General features: G+C 45.3%; 1 protein-coding gene across 1 annotated transcript in view; it reads right to left on the bottom strand.

The window, feature by feature from the left end:
- The window catches only part of SCARA5 (scavenger receptor class A member 5), a 424,057-nt gene that overhangs the window by 91,637 nt on the left and 306,697 nt on the right, over window positions 1-25,723 (bottom strand). Inside the window, exon 7 of the mRNA XM_040348148.1 lies at window positions 2,620-2,673. Within this exon, the coding sequence (XP_040204082.1) occupies window positions 2,620-2,673 (54 nt within the window). The remainder of the gene's footprint in view (window positions 1-2,619; window positions 2,674-25,723) is intronic.

The raw sequence follows: 25,723 nt of genomic DNA, 5'->3' as shown, positions 1-25,723 counted from the left end.
ATCCTCTGGCGGATTTTGATCTGATGGTTGTACTAACCATCAGATCAAAATCCGCGCGGAATTCCCTCCGCGGTGACGTGTCGCGCCGTCGCCGCGATGATGGCGTGCGCAACGCTGAAATATAAGGACTTCCTCGCATGCGTCGAATCATTACGACGCATGCGAGGGAGGGAATCGGACGGATTGATCTGGTGAGTCTGTACAGGCCACCGGATCAATCCGCTGGACTGGATTCCAGCTGATAGATTTCTTAGCATGCTAAGAAATTTTTATCCGCTGGAAATCCATCGGCCCGAAAAATATCCGCGGATAAATATCCGCTGGGTCGTACACACCACCGGATCTATCCGCTGAAACCGATCCGCGGATAAATTCCAGCGGATAGATCCTCTCGTGTGTACGGGGCCTTAGGAAAACACTGAATTAAAGAAATAACATACATGAAGCTCATGCAATTTGAAAACAATATATCTTTATTCTGTAACATAATAATAAAAAAAAAGTTAATTACAGGCTGTCAGTTGTGATAAAATCACCGCCTATCACCAGATAAAAAGCCATCTATATTATGCTCATGCAACTGATGGGCCCTTACACTTCATTTTGTGGTCTACCGATATTAAATGCATAGCTTCAATTGCAAAGATCAATCATACACTATTAGGTAGGTCCATAAAGGTTAATACTTTACACCCAAAGGTATATTAGATATAAATGTACGTTGTAGCTTACATATATTTCCGTGGCAATAATTAGGCAGAAAGTCAGTTCAGCTTAAAATGTATGTCCAGGGATTACCTAAATGTAACCCTTATACCTCTCTCTCACCCTGGAGCATAAATATTATTAAACGTGAGTAGGGATCTACTACCCTCTACTGTCTGAATTGGTAAATGTCTGTAAATATAATTATGTATGCACTTCCTGCCCCCTGGGTTGTTGGCTTTAAAACCCCCAGAAGGAGGGAGTGGAGACAAGACAGAAAATCTCAGCCACATGTCCTGCCCATGCTACAAAATCCTGGACCAGAAGAGACTATTTACACTACTAGGGACCAAAGTGCAGACTGACTCTGCGTTCCAGTGCCACACCACAGTTCCTGCCGGTGAGAAATCCCATTCCAGGCTGGTTGGACAATGGTTGCAGGATACCCCTGTGTCTTTAGGTCTTCGACAGATGTGACATCATCCTCAGGGGCCCCTGGAACTGGGCTTTGCAGCAACATTCATCTGGAGGTATCTCTATTCATAACTATATGTACCCCAGGTCAAGTCCTGGGGAAAAAAGTGTGAGAACTCCCACCCAAGATCCACTCCCCCACCAAAAAAAAATTACTAAACCGCATGTTTTTTTTTCCCGATCCACTGTACCTTAGTAATCCTTTATGTTACTGGCCGCTTCCTGTATATGGATTCATCGGGTAGTGTGCGGGTATTCCGTCACTTCCTCGATGCCGCAATGTCTCCTGGGAGCTTTTGTCATTGTTCCCAGGAGGTCTGTCGCGAGTTATCGCGGGATTTAGAAAGAAGCAAGTTCTGACAGTGACTCGAGCTGGGCATCGCCGCTTAGTGAAAGATTGGCTCGGGCGACTCTAGTCCTGCAAAGGGAACTGCGTTCCTGCTGTGAAAAAAGTGCAGGAACTCCATTCCCACGCGTTCCCGCAGGACTTGAGCCCTGATTTACCCAGTTATATGTGCACAAATCCACCAGGACTCCTATGGATGTACTGTTATGTGCTTGTATCATTTCTATACTGGTGTGCATCAATGTACTTATGGGTAATGTTATATGCTGATTGCAGGTAAAATTCCCAGAAAAGGAATCCCGTCTGTTCACAGAAGTCCTGTCCTGGGTGGAGGCACTGCCAACTTTATTATTAAACCCACTCCTCCACTTAGCAAAAGGTTCTGGTTCTCTTATTTACCTACAGGTTAACAGACTATCCTGTTTGGGGAGTGCCATTTTTCCTAACCCCTTCCCAAAAGAGGGCTACATTTATTACATCCTTTTACATCATCACCAGGCTTGTAAAATTCTTTACAGGAGCAACTGCTGGGAGCTCAACTGCTTTAGATTTAGGCATGCCTCCAGAACTACATCCCCCGGAAATCTTTTCCCTACACACGGTGTGTGTGAGCAGGCTCTTAGAATCCAGGTAGCAGCACAGTTTTTCTGGGTAAGAAGTCAATGTATGGATTTGAAGAGGGACAAAGATGGGTGAGTAATCGGGGGAGTTCTGTAGTCCAGCAGGCAGGGCTGACACTAGTGGTTTGGGTTTTACTGCAGCAGAGGCACTATGTTGTCAGCCCAACAGGAAGTTGGAAGATCACTGGATTTCTTTACTTCCTGTGTTTTAAAATGAATAAAACATAGACAAAATAATCTAGACTACCATAGCCACTGGGCACTCTTAAACATCTAAAGCAGGGTTAGGCAACCTCGTCCCTCCAGCTGTGATGAAACTACAAATCCCATTATGCCTCTGCCTCTAGGAGTCATCCCTGTGATTGTTAGGGTCTTGCAATTTCTCATGGGATTTGTAGTTTCAAAACAGCTGGAGGGCTGAGGTAGCATACCCCTGATCTAAAGGAACACAAAGAGCAGCTTAAGTTCTCTTACCTAATTCTCCTCTGTCCCCTTTGTCACCTTTCTCTCCTTTTAGTCCTCGGTCACCTGTAAAAAAAATATACTGTAAGATATCAAATACAACATTTGTATGGCAACCACCAAACATTTTTGAAGACCGTAATTATTTGTTTATAAAAAGGAAGCATTAGGTTGGGTTGGGTTGTTCTATGACATATGAAGAAAGGTGGGAAGACCTTTGTCAATGGCCAGAATTTTAGGCAGGATGGAGACAGCTGGCCAACATGGCCAAAAGTTGGTTATATACAGTATTTGGATGTGCATGAAAAAGCTGACCCCATTTTATGCCTTAGCTAAAACATAGAAACAAATCTTTTTGTTGTGAGAGAATGTATGTTGATGGTCATCACATTACCGATACTGTTAGGACAATGTTTCTCAACCTTTTTTTAGTCTTGCCCTTAAAAGTATGCAAAATCTCGAGGTACCCCAGTCTAAAATGTAAAACATTTAAATGTTACTTATCAATGGGAAAATTGTGCTTGGGACAAGGCACGCAACCGCCTTGATTAAACTAATTTCACATTAGAAGCCCCCCCCCCCCCATCACATTAGAGGTCCCTCATCAAGTCAGAGGTCCCTAAATTACATCAGAGTTCCTTCTTTAGGTTAGAGTCACCCCTTCACATCAGAGCCACTCATAACAGAAGACACCCGCTGTGCCTATTACAAGGGGGTCCCACCATCCCTGTGCAGAGCTCCCGGGTCTGTACACCCGCTGTGTCCATTATGAGGGGTTCCCACCATCCCTGTGCTGAGTTCCCTGGCCTGTACACCCGCTATGTCCATTATGAGGAGTTCCCACCATCCCTATGCTGAGTTCCCGGGGTCTGTACACTCGCTGTGCCCATTATAAGGAGTCCCCACCATCCCTATGCTGAGTTCTGGGGTCTGTACACCTGCTGTGCCCATTATGAGGGGTTCCCACCATCCCTGTGCTGAGTTCCTGGGTCTGTACACCCGCTGTGTCCATTATGAGGGGTTCCTGCCATCCCTGTGCTGAGTTCCCGGGTCTGTACACCTGATGTGCCCATTATGAGGGGTTCCCACTATCCATGTGCTCAGTTCCTGGGTCTGTATACCCGCTGTGCCCATTATGAGGGGTCCCACCATCCCTATGCTGAGTTCCAGGGTCTGAACACCCGCTGTGCCCATTATGAGGGGCTCCCCCATCCCTGTGCTGAGTTCCTGGGTCTGTACACACACTGTGCCCATTATGAGGGGTTCCCACCATCCCTATGCTGAGTTCCGGGGTCTATACACCTGCTGTGCCCTTCATGAGGGGTTTTCACCATCCCTGTGCTGGGTTCCCGTGTCTGTACCCCCGCTGTGCCCATTATGAGGGGTTCCCACCATCCCTGTGCTGAGTTTCTGAATTCCGTACACCTGCTGTGTCCACTGATAAGCTGCACTAATGGAGGTGGCACTCCATATAGGTGGCACTGATAGACAGCACTGATCATCAGTGCCTTGATTATCTGTGTACATATCCCCTGTACAGAGTCAGCGCTACCTATAGACAAGGTAGGCCTAGAGCACACATCAGTCAGGGGCGCCGTACTGATGCCCCCCACCACCTCCAGGCTCAGTGACTGACTCTACCCCCCAAAATGGTAGCAATCTATAAAAAGGTGGGGTATACATGGGCAGGACAAAGGGGGTGGAGTCAGGGTTGGAGCCAAAGGGAGGCATAAAAATTAGGTTTCACCTAGGGCGTCAGAAATTCTTGCACCAGCCCTGCAGAAGAGTCGCCACTATACATCAAAGGCCCCCCAATCACAGAGCTTCCCAAGCCACACAGCCCTATCATTACAGAGCCTTCCAATTACACAGTCCCCTCTTCACATCACCCTATATTTTGGCTCCAGCAGCTGCGGAGGAGGTCTAGAGGAGGTGGACTCTTCTCCTAAGTGCTGGGGAGGCCCTGTGTGCTGTGTGTCCTGGATCAGAGTCACATGTTGCCATGGTGTGGGCTACCAAGCCTTTATCACCATTGCAATGAAAGATGTCACATGTCCTGGCCCTAGAGCACCATTAGTAGTTATGGTGTTGGCAGCTGACTGGCCTGCACCATGGCAACGCATGAAATTCATCCAGGGCAAACCGAGTCCCATGCTTGCAGCACCTTGGGGAACACAGGTGGCACCCCAGGGTGTCATGGCACCCTGGTTGAGAAACACTATGTTGGGAAACCAGCCGTTCATTAGCCAAAAAGATCCAAACTGGGGAAACTTCCCCTCAAGGGCGATATCACCCAAAGACATTCAGATCATCTCCCAACTTGCTGAAATTGTGATGGTGAAGTAACATACAATGTCTATGAGTAGCTAAATCAGGACAACTGTGGTAAGATATATTTTCACCATTTCACTCAGGCACAGTAGCTCGGGTGCAATTACATTGACGCCACACAGTTTTAGCTTCAAGGAGCTCAACAAACAGCTTCGCAGAACAAAAGTATGACACTGAAACATAATTTATAACTTAGTGGCTTGGACATACCCCAAAATGTAATTGTTTCCTACCCCCAAAAAGGAACATACTTAATTAAGCTTCAATCCATTTCGCAAAGGGAGTTTATTAAAATTACACAATATCATTCTGCGACTAAGTGTAAAGCCTCGTACACAACGTACGGGTTTCCTGGCTGACTTTTTACCGCCAGCAAACCCGAGGGGAAAACCGAGAACCTGCTCGGTAACTTTTTCCCCCTACACATGACCGGGTTTCCCGACAGCAAAACTGCCATGAGAGCTTTGGTCGGGAATCCCGGCCGTTTGTATGCTCCATCGCAGTGGTTCCTTGTAAAACTGCTGGATAAAATGGGATGGGAATCCCAGCGGGGGAAAAAAAGAGCTGGTTCTCTTTTTTTTTCCCCGACAGTTTTCCTGTCAGGAAAATTGCGATGGAGCATACACACGGCCGGTTTTCCCGGCCAAAAGGTCTAATGGCTGTTTTCCTGGTTGGAAACCCGTACGTGTGTACAAGGCCTCATTTTTTTCCCCGAAACTGGCAGAGAATTTAAATGGTGTTACGTTGTCAACAAAGCAACATAGGAGGCCATTTTTGTGTTCAGAACACCTCCAGAAATCAAATTTCTTATCCATGTGATTGGCTGATTGCTTTCCTCAGCATTTATTATTTTGATTGTTCCTAAAATGTTGGGGCAGATCATGCCATTATTGTAAGTAATCTCTTCCCACTAGCACTCAGGAAGAAGGTGTAGAGCTCAGCTGACCATAGCACATTGAATCATGCAGGCAAAGTCATACCTCCCAACTTTCTGAGATGGGAATGAGGGACATCTATCGGCAAAAGTATGCAGGCATAGGACACACCCCTTGCCACGCCCCCTTAAAGGAGAATTGTACAAAAAAATAAAACCCACAAGTGCTTTTTTACCGCTACTATTCCATTATATTGGCTTTTGGAATTTACAAATGCAGCCATTTAGAAATCAGATGAAAAGTTTACCACTGGGAAACACTTTTTGATAGATAAAAAGTGCATTTTATATACAACTTTATGGATCAGACCAAAATGAGGGACAAATGAGGAGAATGAGGGACAGAGGGACATTGCTCCAAATCAGGGACAGTCCCTCGAAATCAGGGACAGTTGGGAGCTATGGGCAAATTAAAAGTGAATTAAAGCGATTACAAATGTATTTTGTTTCCTAAAATGAAAAACATCTCATGCTTAGTTTCTCTGTGCAATGGTTTTGCATAGAGGGGCCATATTCCGGGGTTCCTCCTCTTCTCCGGGTGACCTCATAGCAAGCCGCCTGCTATGGGGGGCACTCGTGTGGGCTTGATCCAGGCTGTGTGCGTATATAGACACACAGATTGTGGCTCAGCCCCGCCCCTCACTCCCTTCTTACAGGATTTGATTGAGAGCAGCAGGTGCCAATGGCTTTCACTGCTATCAGTAAAGCCTGTTAGACCAGGAAGAGGGGACAAGAGAAGCTGCAAACGGGGCAGCGCTGGATTGAGGATGGACTCAGGTAAGTATATTGTGCTGAGGAGCTGCTATTGAAAAAAAAAAACGACAACTCCCTCAACCTACAACAGTGTCTCAAAGTGCCTTCTACAGGTCCCTTTAGTCTCCCACAGTTCCCCTGAAAAGCCTCAGTCCTCCTGGAGAGATTCCAGCCCCCCCCCCCCCCCCCCCAGAAACCTCATCCTCTACAGGACCACCAAGTCTGCCCATACTTTATTGTGTAAACCTTTTCTGATGTGGAATTGGATGTTTTGGAAGACTTTATCATGCCCTTTATCATGCTAAGGTTGCAAACCACTGATTTAAGACATTCCTGTTTCTTTTTGATAACCTTGTGAGATTTAGTGATGTCACTATTGTGCAGATCACTGTTCTCCTTGTTGGAGAGGAAGATGTACCTGGGAACTTGCACTGCAAAGATCTCCCTGCTTCTGCTTTATTCCTTCCTACACCTCTCCTGCTTCCACCCACCCAAGTCATAAGATCACCAGCCAATAACAGTGACACAGCCAATGAATGAGTGCAGAAAGCAAGGCAAGTTAATAATATGAAAAAAAATCATCTGCAGGGAGTCTACAGGTGATATTGATTAGTAGTTCTTTGCCCTCAGCCTTTTTTTGGGCCCAGTTTCCACAGTTCTTTTTAATGGCCCGTACACACGATCCGAATATCGTACAACGGATCGTACGACTTTTTTCGCTTAATAGTCGCAAGTAAAATGAAATGGGTTATTAAAGTCACGAAAAATTCTCGTACGACCGGAAAAAATAATCGGAAGTGATGTCATGTGTTGTAATGTATTTGTATTGTATTGTCGGACGACAACTGTACTGACTAAACGAAAATCGTACGATCTGACATCGTACGAGGAAAATTTTCGTGCATGTCCGATCGAAAAATATCGGATGAACGGTCGTGATCGGCTCTCGAAAGTAGTGTACACACGATCCGAAAATCGTACGATTCTTCATCGGACGATCGTTTTCGTCCGATATTCGGATCGTGTGTACGGGCCATAAGAGACACTTTCTTCTTGACCATAAAAAGACAAAGTGATAGTGTCTCCCAAGGGAAGGGTGGTATCCCCCAATTTCCTCTCTAAGTCCGTCGGAAATTCCGACAGAAAAAGTCTGATGGGGCATTCACATAGTCATAACAGGGCTGTCTTAATGAGAGGGCACACCCAGGCACTGCCCAGGGGCCCCCCTGCACTTTCCCCAAAGCTGCTGGTCATTGAGCCCACGCTGCCCCGAAATTGGGGGGCCCTGTGATGGCACTGAGAGCGATAGATACACAGGCGAGGCAGTCTGCCTCCTACCTACTTGATGTCTGTTTAACTGCACTGTCATCATTGTAGGGGCCCCAGAGCATTACTTTGCCCAGGGTCCCATGATGCTTTTAAGATGGCCCTGGGTCAGAATATTCGATGAAAAGACTTCTGACTTTTTCTATCGGAAATTTCGACCGTGTGTACGCGGCATAAGCTGAGTTTTTCCAACACATTTTTTTTTTAGCTAAAAAAGCCCCGCCTCCTTCTTGTCCTCGTTCGTGATAGGCGGAACACTGACTCACTGCTGGGAAACTGAATCAGTGTTCCGTCACGGACAAGGAGGAGGTGGGCATTTGTTACACTGATGTCACAAGCCACAATGTCACAGCTCGAGATCAGGTATATGAGGCTGCATATGGGAACAGTGAGGCATGCATATGGGCACAGTGAGGCTGCAAATTGGCACAGTGAGGCTGCAAATGGGCACAGGGAGGCTGCAAATGAGCACAGTGAGGCTGCAAATGGGCACAGTGAGGCTGCAAATGGGCACAGTGAGGCTGCAAATGGGCACAGTTAAGCTGCAAATGGGCACAGTGAGGCTGCAAATGGACATTGTTGACCCTCTTTTCCACTTACAGTAGTTGCTGCATTTCTCACCTTAGGCTTATACTCAAGTCAATATATTTTCCCAGTTTTTTTGTGGTAAAATTAGGTGTCTCAACTTATATTCGGGTTGGCTTATACTTAAGTATATATGGTACTTACCTGATCTGTGCTTCCTCACAGCTTGCTGATTCTCTGCAATAAATGCCACTATCTGTTTTTTGTAGGTATGTGTCCTGCTCCCTTGTGATGTCGCGGGGCCTGGCAGAAAACCATGGGGGCCCGAGTAGTGTCACATGACTGACGGATTGATGTCATCGCCCCCCCCCCCCCCCCCCCCTGGGGTTGCCAACAAGAGCTGGCTGCAGACAGAAGAGCAAGAAGTTGCAAGGGAGACAAAGTAAGGTAAGTATTTGGGAGATGGGGATGCCCTTTCCAGAGACATTGCCACAATGCCCTGCATGGGCAAGGTGACCGTGTGTCTTCAAAATTCTGTTAATGTCTGCACTCACAAGGTAGATTTTCTGCAGGTCCAATGACCTAACAAGATTGCTCAAGGCCACGTGACCCAAAAGCTGAAGTAATGTGGCACCTGTATGTCCCAGTTAGGAAATCCCGAACCTGCCTCCATAATGGCTTGTTATTTTTCTAAAACTCTGTTTGGTCACCTACATCTGCACAATCATTTCGTGTGGTCGCCTACAAAGATAATAGATTCCTCTTAACAATTCTCCAATTTTTTTTGTTTTTCTTTAATTGCTTGCCTTTTACGGTTGTTTATTCCAAATGTTTGACTTTGTAGGCAATACTCTAGGCATGAGATGTTAGCACAACGAGGTTCTATCTGTTGTGTGTAACTGTAACATAAGGAATTTGCCGTCCGATAAGGATCAGAGTTGGATAACGCACAGCCAATGTTTCTGGATGGATTCCGAGTCCCCCCCAGGCCCGTACTATCAGCAAGGCCTCTATTTGTCCACATTCCGGCACCAAACAAGGGTGGAACTGTACAATGTTCATAAACAAATTTCTTTTGTACTATCAACAATGATTATCTTGACAAGGAGTATAAAGCCTGGTTAGCGCATTGAGAAGTATCTGGTTACATAACACAGTGAGGGGGGTTTGGGGGGGGGGGGGGGGGGATTCATGGGGAGCAGGCGTTCCTGCAGAAAGGATAATTTCTCGCATGGGATTCTGAGGTCACGAGAACATCCTTAGATAAAGCCACAGGACACGTATTTCATTGCCGCACTTGTTCCACTGCTTGGAACCATCTGCTATATTGACTTGGATTTATGAGGGACATAAATAGGCAGGGAATATTTAAGAGAATTTGCACCGACATTACCAGAGCTCCTTAAATAGAATATATTGGGCCAGATCCACGAAGCAGTTACGCTATTGATACGCCACGTAACTTCTAGTTTGCTCCGGCGTATCTTTGTTTTGTATCCACAAAACAAGATACGCCTGAAGCTGTGCTAGATCCGACTGGCGTACGTCTTAGTACGCCGTCGGATCTAAGGTGCATATTTACGCTGGCCGCTAGGTGGCGTTTCCGTCGATTTCCGCGTTGAGTATGCAAATTAGCTAGATACGGCGATCCACGAACGTACGTCTGGCGCATTTTTTTACGTCGTTTCCGTAAGGCTTTTTTCGGCATATAGTTACCCCTGCTATATGAGGCGTAAGCAATGTTAAGTATGGATGTCGTTCCCGCATTGAATTTTGAAAATTTTACGTTGTTTGCGTAAGTCGTTCGCGAATAGGGCTTTGCGTAGAATGACGTTCACGTCGTAAGCATTGGCTTGTTGCGGGTTAATTTCGAGCATGCGCACTGGGATACCCCCACGGACGGCGCATGCGCCGTTCAGAAAAAACGTCAAATACGTTGGGTCAAGTAAAATTAACATAAAACACGCCCACATCTTTAACATTTGAATTCCGCGCCCTTAGATCGGCAGATTTACGCTACGCCGCCGTAACTTTAGAGGCAAGTGCTTTGTGAATACAGCAAAGTTGCGGCGGCGTAGCGTTACGATGATACACTACGCCGGAATAAAATTACGATCCGCTACGTGGATCTGCCCCATTGTCTTTTGTAAACAGGGGTCAAGTCCTGGGGAAAAAAGTGTGGGAACTCCCACCCAAGATCCACTCCTCCACAAAAAAAAAAAATGATACGCTCATATGCATAATTACTAAACCGCATGTTTTTTTTTTTTTCGATCCACTGTACCTTAGTAATCCTTTATGTTACTGGCCGCTTCCTGTATATGGATTCATCGGGTAGTGTGCGGGAATTCCGTCACTTCCTCAATGCCGCAATGTCTCCTGGGAGCTTTTGTCATTGTTCCCAGGAGACATTGCGGAGGTCTGCCGCGAGTTATCGCGGGATTTAGAAAGAAGCAAGTTCTTTCTAAATTCCGCGATAACTCGAGCTGGGCATCACCGCTTAGTGAAGAATTGGCTCGGGCGGCTCGGCTGCTCTAGTCCTGCAAAGGGAACTGAGTTCCTGCTGAGAAATAAGTGCAGGAACTCCGTTCCCACGCGTTCCCGCAGGACTTGAGCCCTGTTTGTAAAGCCATATGTCTGAATAAAAAAAGCCAGACATTGGACGTACAGAGCTTTTGTTCGAAGCCAGATTTAATGCTCATTACTGCTGCTCCAAGTATGGTATGCGCTCTCATGCCATGATGCCACCTGGCCAAATTCGATCCCCATCAGGAACTTGTATAATCCTTTCATGCCTAAGCCGATTATTGAAATTTGGTGTTTACAAGTTAAAATACGTATTTTTTGCTAGAAAACTACTTAGAACCCCCCAAACATTACAAATATTTTTTTTAGCAGAGACCCTAGAGAATAAAATGGTCACATGGTATTTTTGCAGCGGTGTTTTAAACGCAACTTTTGGGGGAAAAAATACACTTTCATGAATTAAAAAAAATGAAACACTAAAAGTTAGCTCAATTTTTTTGTATAATGTGAAAGATGATGTTACGCCGAGTAAATAGATACCAAACATGTCATGCTTTGAAATTGCGCCCACTCGTGGAATGGCGACAAACTACGGTACATAAAAATCTATTTTTTTTTTACGGCTACCAGGTTAGAGGTACAGAGGAGGTCTAGTGCTAGAATTATTGCATGTGTGATTTGAACATCGTTTACATATGCGGACGCGACTTCCGTATGAGTTTTCTTTGCTGCGCGAGCTCGCGGGGACCTATGGCGCTTTAAAAAAAAAAATCGTATTTATTTTTATATTTTTACATTGTGTTTTAAAAAAAAAATGGATCACTTTTATTGCTGTCACAAGGAATATAAACTTCCCTTGTGACAGTAATAGGTGGTGACAGGTACTCTTTATGGAGGGATCGGGGGTCTAAAAGACCCCAAATCCCTCCTTTGCTCTTCAAAGTATTTAGATTGCCGAAAACGGCGATTCTGAATACTGTATTTTTTTTAATCCAGCGCATTGGCAGCCGAGTAAACCGGAAGTGGCGTTGTGACGTTGTTTCCGTGTTTACACAGAGAAGACTGGAACAAAGCCGTTTCCGTCTGTCTGTAGGAGCCGGAATTGGCGCATTGCGGATCGGGTCTCCCGGTGGGATGGGAGGCCCGGTAAGAGCGGGGGGTGTCCCCTCCCGCTCTTCCAGGATAACAACCGAGCGGCTTTTAGCCTCATCGGCTGTTATCCCTGGAAAGCCGACCGCTGGCTCTAAAAAACAGTACCTGCATCTGCGGGCATCATCCCGCTATAACCTCTAAAGCAGAGGCCGCATATATATACGTACGCTCGGCGTGAAGGGAATAATAGGGTCCTTTAGGCAGTTGGGCATAGAGAATATATTCTCTCACCTTCTGGCCACCATCCCAGTGGTTAGCCCAAAATAAACTCTGCATACCATCGCTCATTTAGAAACTGGGCTTCTTTTACTGTAAAAGATATGACAGGCCCTCTTGGTGTATCTGGAACAGACACTGATAAGACAGTAGACCCCTGTACAGGAACATACAACTGGCTTGCAATAGAAAAAGTGATCGGTGCTGTTATCTAGTGCCCAGTTCAATGCTATAACCAGTGGCGGCTGGTGCTCCAAATTTTTTGGGGGAGCAAATCCTTGAAAAAAAAAACACCCATCAGTTGCAGCCTCACTGTGCCCATCAAATGCAGCCACTGTACCAAACGCAGCCACTGTGCCCAACATGGTCCCGAAGCTAGGATCCACAACACGCACCTCCGGCCAGGCGGGTCACGAGGTGCGAACGGACCCCGCACCAATGGCGTCTGTCCCTTAAGTACCCCTCCCCAGCATGCACAGCGGGGTAACCACTCCCACTAATTCGTTGCTGAGGGGGACAATGTACCATGACCTGACTGCTGCCACCCTTGGCCTGGGGTGGTAATAACACCCCCAGGCGATCAATGGTGGATCACTCCCAGCACAGCCATGGCTAGAACAGAGGCTAAATTGCCCTTAATCACTCTGGTCTGAGCCAAATAACAGCCCAGACCCCCATTAAATTTGAGGCAGCGCCTGTTCATCAGGAGCAGGGCGCTATATACATAATATAACTGGGTACTAATATTTATAGGTAAAGTTGATCCAGGGAAAATCTGATTGTCTCTCGGGGGATGAGGAAGACATTTTTTCCCCTGTTGTAGCGAATTGGATCTTATGCTCTGCTGGGGTTTTTTGCCTTCCTCTGGATCAACTGTGGGTATAGAATTGGGTATATGGGATTGTATGATATTTTTTTTTTTTTTTTTATGGTTGAAGTGGATGGACTTGTGTCTATTTTCAACCTGACTAACTATGTAACTATGTAAGAGATTGTATTTTATTTTATGTTGACTTTGCATTTATAGGGTCACTTTACATCTTAACCACTTAAGGACCGCCTCCTGCACATATACGTCGGCAGAATGGCACAGCTGGGCACAAGCACATACCTGTACGTCCTCTTTAAGTGCCCAGCCGTGGGTCGCGGCGCGCGCCCACGACCCTGTCCGAAGCTCCGTGACCGTGGCCGCGGGACCCGATCGCCGCCAGAGTCCCACGATCGGTCCCCGGAGCTGAAGAACGGGGAGAGGTGTGTGTAAACAAACCTTCCCTGTTCTTCGTTGTGGCAATGTCATTGATCGTCTGTTCCCTGATATAGGGAAAGGCGATCAATGACGTCACACGTCCAGCCCCGCCCCCTACAGTTGGAAACACATATGAGGTCACACTTAACCCCTTCATCGCCCTCTAGTGGTTAACTCCCAAACTGCAATTGTCACACTGATCGCCGCCATTGGTAGTAAAAAAAAAAAATCATAAAAATACAATAATTGAAAGGAGAGTATTTTGACTGGAAGACCTTAAAAAGTTGCCAACACCCCTGGTTTAAGTAAGAAAAAGGAGAGGTTCCCCCAGGATGGGGCTTTAACGGCAAAAAAATAAATAAAGAGAGTATAGGGTATTATAAAATTTATTATATGAGAAGATTCAAAAGAAAATAAAAAAATGTTTTATGTATATATAGGGAACAACACAGTAGTTTAAAAACAAGGTTCATCAGTGGGTGGTTTTGTATATTCGCAGGGATGGGTTCAGGCCCTACGCGTTTCGAGGTTCCGTCCCTTCTTCAGGGGCCAGAGTCCGATACGAATTATTATACTGTATATAATAGAAAAGTAAATTACAAAATTGTGTATATATACAGGAAAGGAGATAAAAATACAATAAAACTATCCCCTATTTTGTAAGCGCTATAAATTTTGCGCAAACCAATCGATAAACGCGATTTTTTTTACCAAGAATAGTTAGAAGAATACGTATCGGCCTAAACTGAGGGAAAAAAAATGTTTTGTTATATATCTTTGGGGGATATTTATTATAGCAAAAAGTAAAAAATATAGCATTTTTTTCAAAATTGTCGCTCTATTTTTGTTTATAGCGCAAAAAAATAAAAACCGCAGAGGTGATCAAATACCACCAAAAGAAAGCTCTATTTGTAGGAAGAAAAGGACGTAAATTTTGTTTGGGAGCCACCTCGCACGACCGCGTAATTGTCAGTTAAAGGGACGCAGTGCTGAATCGCAAAAAGGGGCCTGGTCCTTTAGCTGCATTTTGGTCTGGGTCTTAAGTGGTTAATTCATCCTAATACCCCTAGAACAGTGGTCTCCAAACTGTGACCCAAAGGGCAGATGCGGCCCTTGGATTGGTTTTGATCCGTCCCCTCGGGCACTGTTCCTCTCACTGATATGAGAGACTATTCTTCCTACTGACACCATTGATGGGGTACTATTCCTTCCAATGACACCAATGATGGGACACTAGTCTTCCAACTGACACCAATAATGGGGCACTATTCTTCCTACTGACACCATTGATGGGACACTAGTCTTCCAACTGACACCAATAATGGGGCACTATTCTTCCTACTTACACCAATGATGGGACACTAGTCTTTCAATTGACACCAATAATGGGGCACTATTCTTCCTACTGACACCATTGATGGAATACTATTCGTCCTACTGACACCATTGATGGGGTACTATTCCCTCCACTGACACCATTGATGGGGTACTGTTCCCTCCACTGACACCAATGATGGAGCACTATTCTCCCTACACTGACACCAATGATGGAGCACTATTCTCCCTACTGACACCAATGATGAGGCACTATTCCTCCTACTGACACCAATTATGGAGCACTATTCTTCCTACTGACACTAATGATGAGGCACCATTCCTCCTACTGATACCAATGATGGGGTATTATTCTTCCTACTGCCACCAATGATGGAATACTATTCTTCCTACTGATACCAATGATGGGGTATTATTCTTCCTACTGCCACCAATGATGGAATACTATTCTTCCTACTGACACTAATGATGAGGCACCATTCCTCCTACTGATACCAATGATGGGGTACTATTCCTTCCACTGACACCAATGATGGAATACTATTCTTCCTACTGACACTAATGATGAGGCACCATTCCTCCTACTGATACCAATGATGGGGTACTATTCCTTCCACTGACACCAATGATGGAATACTATTCTTCCTACTGACACCAATGATGGGGTATTATTCCTTCCACTGCCACCAATGATGGGGTACTATTCCTCCCACTACTGACACAAACATCTGAAGAAATGTAAACTGGCCCTTTGTTTAGAAAGTTTGGAAACCTCTGCCTTAGAATGTACAGGGGGGGGGGGTATATTTGTATATTAATATTTCTCAATTAACTTTTAGCACACATTAGTTCCTGGCATATCAAGCATTTGTGCAAATGTAACTATTCATCCTTTTCTGTTTCAATCTGCTTATTCAATTTTTAGAATTACAGTTTAACATTGTAATTTAATACAAAAGAGTGCAAAATGGCTCCGACGACATGAACAGTCAACAACAAGTCATCGATAGCATGTTTTGAAGTTAAAATGATTAAGACCTGAATCCACTGAGAACCGCCATTGGGTATTAGAGACTGTGACATAGCAGTCAACTTATTATTGAGAAACGTATACGTTTATATGTCACTAATAGGTCAAACAACACGTTGGGCCTTACATCAGGCCAACTTTGTGCATTCGGCGGAGGGGTCACTATTCATCCTTTTCCTTGCAACTGCAGTCTTTTGTATAGGGCACGACTGTGGTTTCTGCTAGTTCCCAGGTAGGTTATTTCCTGATGAAGTCACCAAACACAGCATTGGTGCATGCTTCTAGACACTTCCTTCAAGGCTTGTGCTGTATTGAAATGAGGGATTTTAGCAATGAGTAGAGCTGGTGCTCAAAATATTTGGCGGGGGCGCAAACAAACGAAAAAAAAAAAAAAAACATCAATTGCAGCCTCACTGTGCCATCAAAAGCAGCCACTGTGCCATCAAACGCAGCCACTGTGCCATCAAACGCAGCCACTGTGCCATTAATTGTTGCCACTGTGCCATCAAACGCAGCCACTGTGTCATTAATTGTCGCCACTGTGCCATCAAACGCAGCCACTGTGCCATTAATTGTCGCCACTGTGCCATTAATTGTCGCTACTGTGCCATCAAACGCAGCCACTGTGCCATCAAACGCAGCCACTGTGCCATTAATTGTCGCCACTGTGCCATCAAACGCAGCCACTGTGCCATCAATTGACGCTACTGTGCCATCAAACGCAGCCACTGTGCCATCAAATGCAGCCACTGCCATTAATTGTCGCCACTGTGCCATTAATTGTCAACACTGTGCCATTAATTGTCGACACTGTGCCATCAAACGCAGCCACTGTGCCATTAATTGTTGCTACTGTGCCATCAAATGCAGCCACTGTGCCATTAATTGTTGCCACTGTACCCAGCAATTGTCGCCACTCTGCCCATCAATTGCCGCCAGTTTGCCCCTTAAAATGCCACCAGATTGCCCCTTAAAATGTTGCCAGTTTGCCCCTTAAAATGTTGCTAGTTTGCCTCTTAAAATGCCGCCAGATTAAAAGCCACCCCCCGCCACTTACCTTTCTCGGGAAAGCCATCTTTGGATTGATCCCTCGAAGTAGTCCCGCCATCGATGTTGCTTCAGCCAATCAGGTTACCGGTAACCAGAACCGGTGAACCTGATTGGCTGAGATGTCAATGTTAACCAGGGAACGCACCCCCCGTGCATCCCCTGGTTAACTATTTGGAATGTCTGAATGATGCCTCTAGCGGCAGGCATCATTCAGATATCACCGCACAAAGTCCAGGACGTCATATGACGTCCACCCGGGATGGGAGATCCCCTCTGTGGACGTCATATGACGATGTGCGGTAGTGAAGTGATTAGGCAGTGTTAGTTTAAAAATAAATAGTCTTCAAATTTGCAGGTATTTTATGGTATTTAGTATATATTATAGGGGATTTTCTCCTCTCTTTTAGATGTTGGATTTATTAAAGTATAAGATGCTTGTAACTTTTTTTTATTGTTTACTGAATTGTTGCTTTAAATAAAGAATATGTAAAAAAAAAAAAAAGAAGAAGAAGAAGAAGAAATAGTGTAACGGCAGAGTAACAAAGTCCAGGACGTCATATGGCGTCCACCCGGGATGGGAGATCCCCTCTGTGGACGTCATATGACTATGTGCGGTACTGAAGTGGTTAATCATTAAATAGTCCCTAAAACATATTAATTGCTCCCCAATCATTCCAGAAATCACTGCAAACACTTGCCTTATATCCTCCAGCTCATGTTGTGGTCGTATCCATCATATGTGTGGGTATGTGAAGCCCAGTTCCCTTTTCTTCCTGGTTTTCAGGGAGAGGTGCATGCTGGGTGATTTTTAGGCACAGTAATGCCCAGAGACTCCTGGGAATTGAGTGTCATCATTTCCCAGGAGGCAATGGGGTCTTAGGACAGGAAGTTGAACCACCTAGGACCAGGAACTAGGCAGATTATGAAATCTGCCTAGTAACAGCCAGATAGAAGTGATTTTTTTATATATTTTTTTTACATCAAAGGCAAGCTGTTAATAGAAAGTTCATTTTTAGGGTGGAACTCCGCTTTAAGATACACATACTTTACAAATGTTTTTTCATTTCAAGCATTTGTTCTTCTCCTTTTTATGAGAAGTTGGAAGGATTCGGTCATTTCTGGTATTATAGATGGTTTTATAGACCCTGAACCCGGCACAAAAGTTGCAGTCCTCCTTGTGGAAGTCATCCATGTAATGGAGGAGGGAAATAAACAATGTAGAATTTGTAGCAGTAACATTTTATGTGGAGACAGCACAATGGACAATAAACAAGGGAATGTTAATAAATAGCTTTATCCGTGTCAGGAGCCATGCCCCACAGGAACAATTCTAGGACAGATGTTCCATTCCCAACATTATTAAGGCTCCAAGTCTCCTGATGATTCTACAGTACAGGCTACGTGTACACTGACTGTATCATTGGATCTAGAACTCTGGAACTTTAACATATCTAAATGTAGATCAGCTAAATCTGGTATCCAATTCTAAGTAAATAAGCTATTGTTTGATCAAGAACGACCAATTACAAAGACAACAGGGCAACTACCACTTTAGGCAAGTCAAAAAAGAAGGTCAACTGCAGGACAAATACACCCGTCAATGAATTCTGAATGCTTTCCAAACGGATGCCCTCATCACAAGCTCAGAGGCTGTCAATACAGGCCCTATGGAAGATTAATAGCATCCCTTAAAGCAGTGATCTCTAAAACTGAGGCCCTTGTATTGCTTTTTTTGGCACGTGGGGCACTATTTCATCCACTGACACCAACGATGGGGCACAATTCAGCCCAATGATACCAACGGTGGGGTTCAATGATATCACTGATGGGGTACAATTTCTCCTGTAACGGAACGCCCCACACTCCGCTTGAGTGCTTCCGTCATATACCGCTTCCTATCAGGCTGAATATAGATATCAGATATTCCAGCTGCCCTCAACACACAATGAGACGAGACTTGTTTGTGTGCTAAACATGGAGTGTTTAATAGAACCAAGAATGCAACCTTATATACAGTTTAAATAGGAGGTAACCAGAACATAAATTAACATGAGCTAATTAACTAATCATTTACCCAGACTGGGTGACTCCGAGATATGACCTTTCAGAGTAGACGTCCCGTCTCCACTCACCCGCTATCCAATACACATTATCATAAGTGTAAACACAGGACATCTTCACACAATAGCAGGGTCAATTAGCACAGAGAACAGAGAGATGGCTGGAGGTGACGGCATTAGCATCTAACATTATGAATGAGTCACTCTTACAATTAACCCGTTGAGTTCAGAATCAACAGCCAGTAAATAGTTCTTTAACGATATCCTGGAATATATTGTGGATAATAATTACATAATAATCCCATCTCAGGTAGTCCAAGATATAATTTCTCAGTCATCCTATGCCCCTAGTGGACATAGGATGAATTTAGACATAAGAGGGTCCGAGTCTGTCACATCTCCCACTGACAACAAAGATGGGGCTCAATTCCTCCCAGTGACAAACAACGATGGGGCACAAATCCCCCCACTGACAGCAAAGATATACTTACATATTTTAATACTTTGTTTATACATGTATATTTTTTTTTTACTTGATTCTGTTTGCCGTTGTGTCACCAGGTAATACAGCTTGCCTCTAATTAACTCCTGAAGAAGGAATTTAAAGTGGTTGTTGAGGTAAAAAAAAAAATCCCCTAAATAGCTTCTGTGACAGACTCACCCGGGACAGAGGCTTTTGGAGGGGACTGAATGCTCGCCTCTTGCCTTGCGATCATGGGCCCTGGCATTTGGGGGAACGGTGCTCTTTGTGAGCTGTATGCCTGGGGACCCTGTATATGCCATATTAGAGTGACTGATTCATACTGTTGGGACATACAGTGTAAGAAGATACTAATACCGTCACCTCCAGCCATCTGTCTGTTCTCTGTGCTAATTGACCCTGCTATTGTGTGAAGATGTCCTGTGTTTACACTTATGATAATGTGTATTGTATAGCAGGTGAGCGAGGAGACGTGACGTCTACCCTGAAAGGTCATATCTATAAGTCACCTAGTCTGGGTAAATGATTAGTTAATTAGCTCATGTTAATTTATGTTCTGGTTACCTCTTTAACTGTATATAAGGTCGTATTCTTGGTTCTAATAAACACTCCATGTTCAGCAGACAAACAAGTCTTGTCTCGTTGTGTGCTTGTGAGCAGCTGGAATATCTGATATCTATATCCAGACTGATAGGAAGTGGTATATGACGGAAACACTCAAGTATTAGTAGAGATGAGCTTGGGTTTCCCTGGACTCATCCCTAGCCCATTCAGTTGGCCATTGGACTGCTTAGTAGAGATGAGCTTGGGTGACCCCTGAACTCAGTGCCGGCCCAAGACATTGTGCTGCCTGGTACCAAGAATGAAATGCTGCCCCCCCAAAAAAAAATTATGTTCACCAAAATGCCCCCACATCCATTATTTTATATCATGATAACTAAAGTGGACCTATCATGTCTCTATACATGTATATAGGAGTATAAAAAGGAACTGTTATGGCTCTATTCATGCAATTAACCCCACAGTGGAGCAGAGAGCGGAACGGGAGGAGCGGTCGGGCGGCAATTAGCCCCACAGTGGAGTGGAGAGTGGAGCTGGCGGAATGGGATGGCGTGCGGGCAGGGGATTTGCTGCCCCCCTGAAAATGCTGCCTGGTACAATGGTACCGTCGGGTCCCATGGTAGGGCCGGCCCTGCCTGAACTCATCTCTAGCCCATTCAGTTGGCCACCGGATAGCTTAGTAGAGATGAACTTGGGTGTCCTCTGAACTCATCTCTACCTGAGCTCTGACACTCTTTTTACTCCAATGAACTCATTCCCACCCCACTGCTCACATAACAAAGAGGTGGGCTGTGGGGAGCGAATGATCAAGCCCAGTTTATTGGGGTAAAAAAAGGGCAAAAGTTCTGAGTTCGACAGAAGATGAGTTTTGAGGACACTCAAGCTCATCTCTACGGCTTAGCTCAGACCTGATAAACCCAACAGCCAATTGAAGGAATTGCTGAAGGAGCAGTTGTGTGACCAGGCAACACTACTGCTAATTGCAAGGCAGTGCCATAGCATTATCATAAAATCAACATTTCACACAGGTGAAAGATCTTGCTTCATGCCTATTTTAAAATGGATGTGATAAAGACCTGCCGAAATACATTATCTATTGGATACACTGTTATTGTACAATGGCAATGCAATGCTTTTAATTAGAAGAATAAAGACTTGGATTTATCTCTATTTCGAAAGAGCTGATCATTTCTGTTGATTTTTTATTTATTTTTTGGTTTCAAGGGATGAAGGGTTAGCCAGTTGTTGATTTATCACTTAGAATTATTAGTATGCAACAGGAGGTGCCGTTACTGGTTCCTACACACATAGGCCCGGATTCAGAAAGAAGTTACGACGACGTATCTCCAGATACGCCGTCGTAACTCCGAATGCGGCCGTCGCAACTCGGCGCCTGATTCATAGAATCAGATACGCCTCACAGTTGCCTAGATAAGTCTCTTACTCCGTCGTATCTTAGTTGCATATATACGCTGGCCGCTAGGTGGCGCTTCCGTAGATTTACGCGTCAAATATGGTAATGAGCTAGATGCGCTGATTAAGAAACGTACGTGCGCCGGCACATTTTTTTACGTAGTTTACGTAAGGCTTTTTTCGGCATATAGTTACCCCTGCTCTATGAGGCGTAGCCAATGTTAGGTATGGACGTCGGGCCAGCATCGATTTTTGCGTCGTTTACATAAGTCGTACGCGAATAGGGCTGTGCGTAAGTTACGTTCACGTCTAAAGCAATGACTATTTGCAGCGTAATTTGGAGCATGCGCACTGGAATACTTTCACGGACGGCGCATGCGCCGTTCGTTAGTAACGTTAATTACGTGGGGTCACGACTGTTTAGCATACAACACGCCCCCTACCAGCCTATTTTGAATTAGGCGCGCTTACGCCGGCCCATATACACTATGCCGCCGTAACTTTGGGTGCAAGTTCTTTCTGAATACAGGACTTGCCTCTCAAAGTTACCGCGGCGTAGCGTATATGAGATACGCTACGCCCGCCTAAACTTCCGGCAATCTTTCTAAATCCGGGCCATAGTATATTAATACTTTTCAACTGTCCAAGATTTCCCAGGACTGTCCTGGGATTTTATCACAATCCCAACGTCTTGGGGATCTGGGCTGTGTTCCAGACCCAGACCCAAGTTGCTTGTTCTATCACCCGACTACAGCTCTACGCATACGCTGTGCAGTGGAGTGATCTCCTGTCCAACAGAGTTTGCATAGTAATGCAGCAGAGGGAGGAAAAAGGGCCGCAGTGCTGGATAGATCTTGTGTCACCATCGTTCCTCCTCACCCCCTGTCGAACGCAAGTGTCCCCCTTCACACCCCAACTGGGAACCATTGTTACCCCCCACTGGGCACTATTGTTTCCCCACACTGGAATCGATTGTTCCTGTCTACCCCACACTGGGCACTATTATTCTTCTCCCATGATGCTCCCAGTCGCTGGGCACTATTGTTCTTCTTTGATCTGTACTGGGCACAATTGTCTCCCTTCAGCCCCTACTGGGCACCATTTTTACCCCCCACTAGGCCCTGTTGTTCCTCCTCACCCCTCCACTGGGCCCTATTGTTCTTCTCCCCTGATGCCTCCCTTTGCTGTGCACTATTGTTCCTCCTCACCCCTCCACTGGGCCCTATTGTTCTTCTCCCCTGATGCCTCCCTTTGCTGTGCACCATTGTTCTCCCTCACTCCCACTGGGCACTTTTGTTCCCCCCACGTAATAAAGTTACCACAGCATTATGCCTATGCATTATGCCTATATGCATCGCCATTTTGTTCTCGGGTGCGCTCCATTGGCTCCCCCAGAACTGTTACTTACAACTCACACTCAACTACTGATGACTGGGAGCCAGTAGGCGCTGCCTCCAATGACCTCAGCACCGTGCAGCCAAGATCAGGACCCCCGACTAGGAGCTCTGAGCATCATGGCCCATTGAAAGCGCTGGCTCCGGCATCATAAATGGGGTTAAAAACGAAAAATCACCTGAACAGCATTATACCAGATGTGCACTTGCATACCTCCAGCTGGCTGTACTTTACTGCAGCTATATCAGAATCAGCTTGTATATTAAATTCATACTCCACCCAAAGGAATTCCCAAAGGTAACAATTAGGCATTTCACTTGGGGAACACTGATTACCTTGATTGGCTTGGGGCCAAATAAGCTAGCATGGCCTGGGAAGGGAGAAGTAGGTGTTAGGGTGGTAGTACGTGATCTCCAGCTGATGGATCAAGTGTCGGGTCCTTGGAGGTCTGTACGCAGCCTACCCATGCTTTGGTGTGTCCAACCAACACGCCATTATCAGTTTTGGGTGGACCATTCCCTAAACTGCAGAGATACACCTAAGAAGTCATTTAGCTCTCAGCGTGCCTTAAGTTTTCACTGGTAACAGAATATTTTCCCAGTATCAAAAACCATATGGCAGGTCAATGTAGAAAATGCAGATGGAACAATCACATGGTGCTGTTTAAAATGCTCTTCATTAAACAGGCCAGACCCCGCTTGTTTAATGCACAGCGGCATATTGTTTAAGCTTATATATAAAAATGGTAATATAAACGAAGCACAGGAAATTCTTGCCGATGAAACAGAGGACTCGGGGAAGGTATTGTTCCCGAGGGTCACGTCATTTGTGTGAACTGCATGGACGGACAGCTCCAAGCTCCCGCCGCTGATGAGAAGCAGATGAGTGTTTGCTGCGATTGTTCGACTGAGAATGTGTTTACCAGTCAGTAATAAGGCCCGAGCTGCGCATGATATGGGTGCACAGAGGGAATCTGCCCACTGTGTACCCATACGTGACACATTTACTTCTTTTTTTTTTTTCTAATAGATTGAAATGATAAGTATTCTGCCCCTATCCCCTATTTTTCCATATAAAGAGACCCTGTCACCGATGTAAAACAAATTGTAGATTAAAGTAGAATTTTTTTTAAGATTTTGTATCTTTCAGTACCTTTCCTCTCCATAAATTACTTTTTATTGACTTTTAATGTGGCTCTGAACTTACTAGAAAATTTGACAACTTCAAAACAATCCAATTCTTTAGTATCTACTGTATTTATTGGTGTATAATGCTCCCTTTTTTACCCTGAAAATAGAGGGTAAACCATGCGTGTTATACGCAGGGGGCTGTGGAATTTTTTTTCCCTGAAATTTCCCTCTTAAAGTTAGGGTGCGTGTTATACGCCTGTGCGTGTTATACGCCGATAAATACGGTAATTATTCTCTTTGCTGGTCCAGGTCCTCTGCCCCTCACCTCCTTACATAAAATTTTAGGTAGGAGCCAGGGGGTAGGGTAAAAGTTTGCTGGGGCTGCTGACATCACACCCAAGATGGTGGTTCCCAACAGTAGTCCTACGGCTTCTGGATTCTTATGCAACAGAGGCTTATACAGACAGGGCCGCCATTAGGGGGGTACAGGCATTTTTTTTTCCTTTATATATCATTTTTTTTGCATTACACCTTTAAGGGGCCTGATGGTCCCCAGGGCCCCTTACAGGCCCGGCCGGCCCCCCTCACATTTTTTTTTGTATTACACCTGTGCCCAGCCCCCCCCGCTTATTATCTTGCGTCAAATAGGAAAAGATTACACTTGTTTTTTTTCCGTCACCCCCCCCCCCCCCCCCTCTATTTTCAGTAGGAGACACAGGACACCAGAGAGGGAAGTATAACTCCTCTTCTATTACAGGGAATGGAGGGGAGGTAGGAGACACAGGACACCAGAGAGGGAAGTATAATTCCTCTTCTATTACAGGGAATGGAGGGGAGGTAGACGACACAAGACACCATAGAGGGGAGTAGAATGCCTCTTCTATTACAGGGAATGAAGGGGGGGGGGTAAGTGACACAGGACACCATAGAGGGGAGTATAATTCCTCTTCTATTACAGGGAATGGAGGGGAGGTAGGAGACACAGGACACCAGAGAGGGGAGTATAATTCCTCTTCTATTACAGGGAATGGAGGGGAGGTAGGGACACCAGAGGGGGGGTATAATTCATTTTCTATTACAGGGAATGGAGGGGAGGTAGGGGACACAGGACACCATAGAGGGGAGTATAATTTCTCTTGTATTACAGGGAATGAAGGGGCAGTAGGAGACACAGGACACCAGAGAGGGAAGTATAACTCCTCTTCTATTACAGGGAATGGAGGGGAGGTAGGAGACACAGGACACCAGAGAGGGGAGTATAATTTCTCTTCTATTACAGGGAATGGAGGGGAGGTAGGGGACACAGGACACCAGAGAAGGGAGTATAATTCCTTTTCTATTACAGGGAATGGAGGGGAGGTAGGGGACACAGGACACCAGAGAGGGGAGTGTAATACTTATAATGTTAAAAGGAATGGAGAGGAGGTAGGAGACACAAAGAAGATGAATTTGCCAAATCTTCAATGGCAGGGAAGTTTGATTTTGTATGTGACTGATTTTTGTATGTGTGTGAAGGAAGAAGGGGGGCAGAAAACGAACAATTTCGAGCCTTTATAAACAGACCCCGTGGAGACCCCAGCCAAACGATTTCTGCACATCAGTTTGTATCTCTTCCTCTCCCACAAGAAGGTGTTGCCCTCTGACAGCTGGAC

Source organism: Rana temporaria, chromosome 4 (assembly GCF_905171775.1).
Source record: "Rana temporaria chromosome 4, aRanTem1.1, whole genome shotgun sequence".
Lineage (NCBI taxonomy): Eukaryota > Metazoa > Chordata > Amphibia > Anura > Ranidae > Rana > Rana temporaria.
This window is presented reverse-complemented; position numbering and strand designations above follow the sequence as displayed.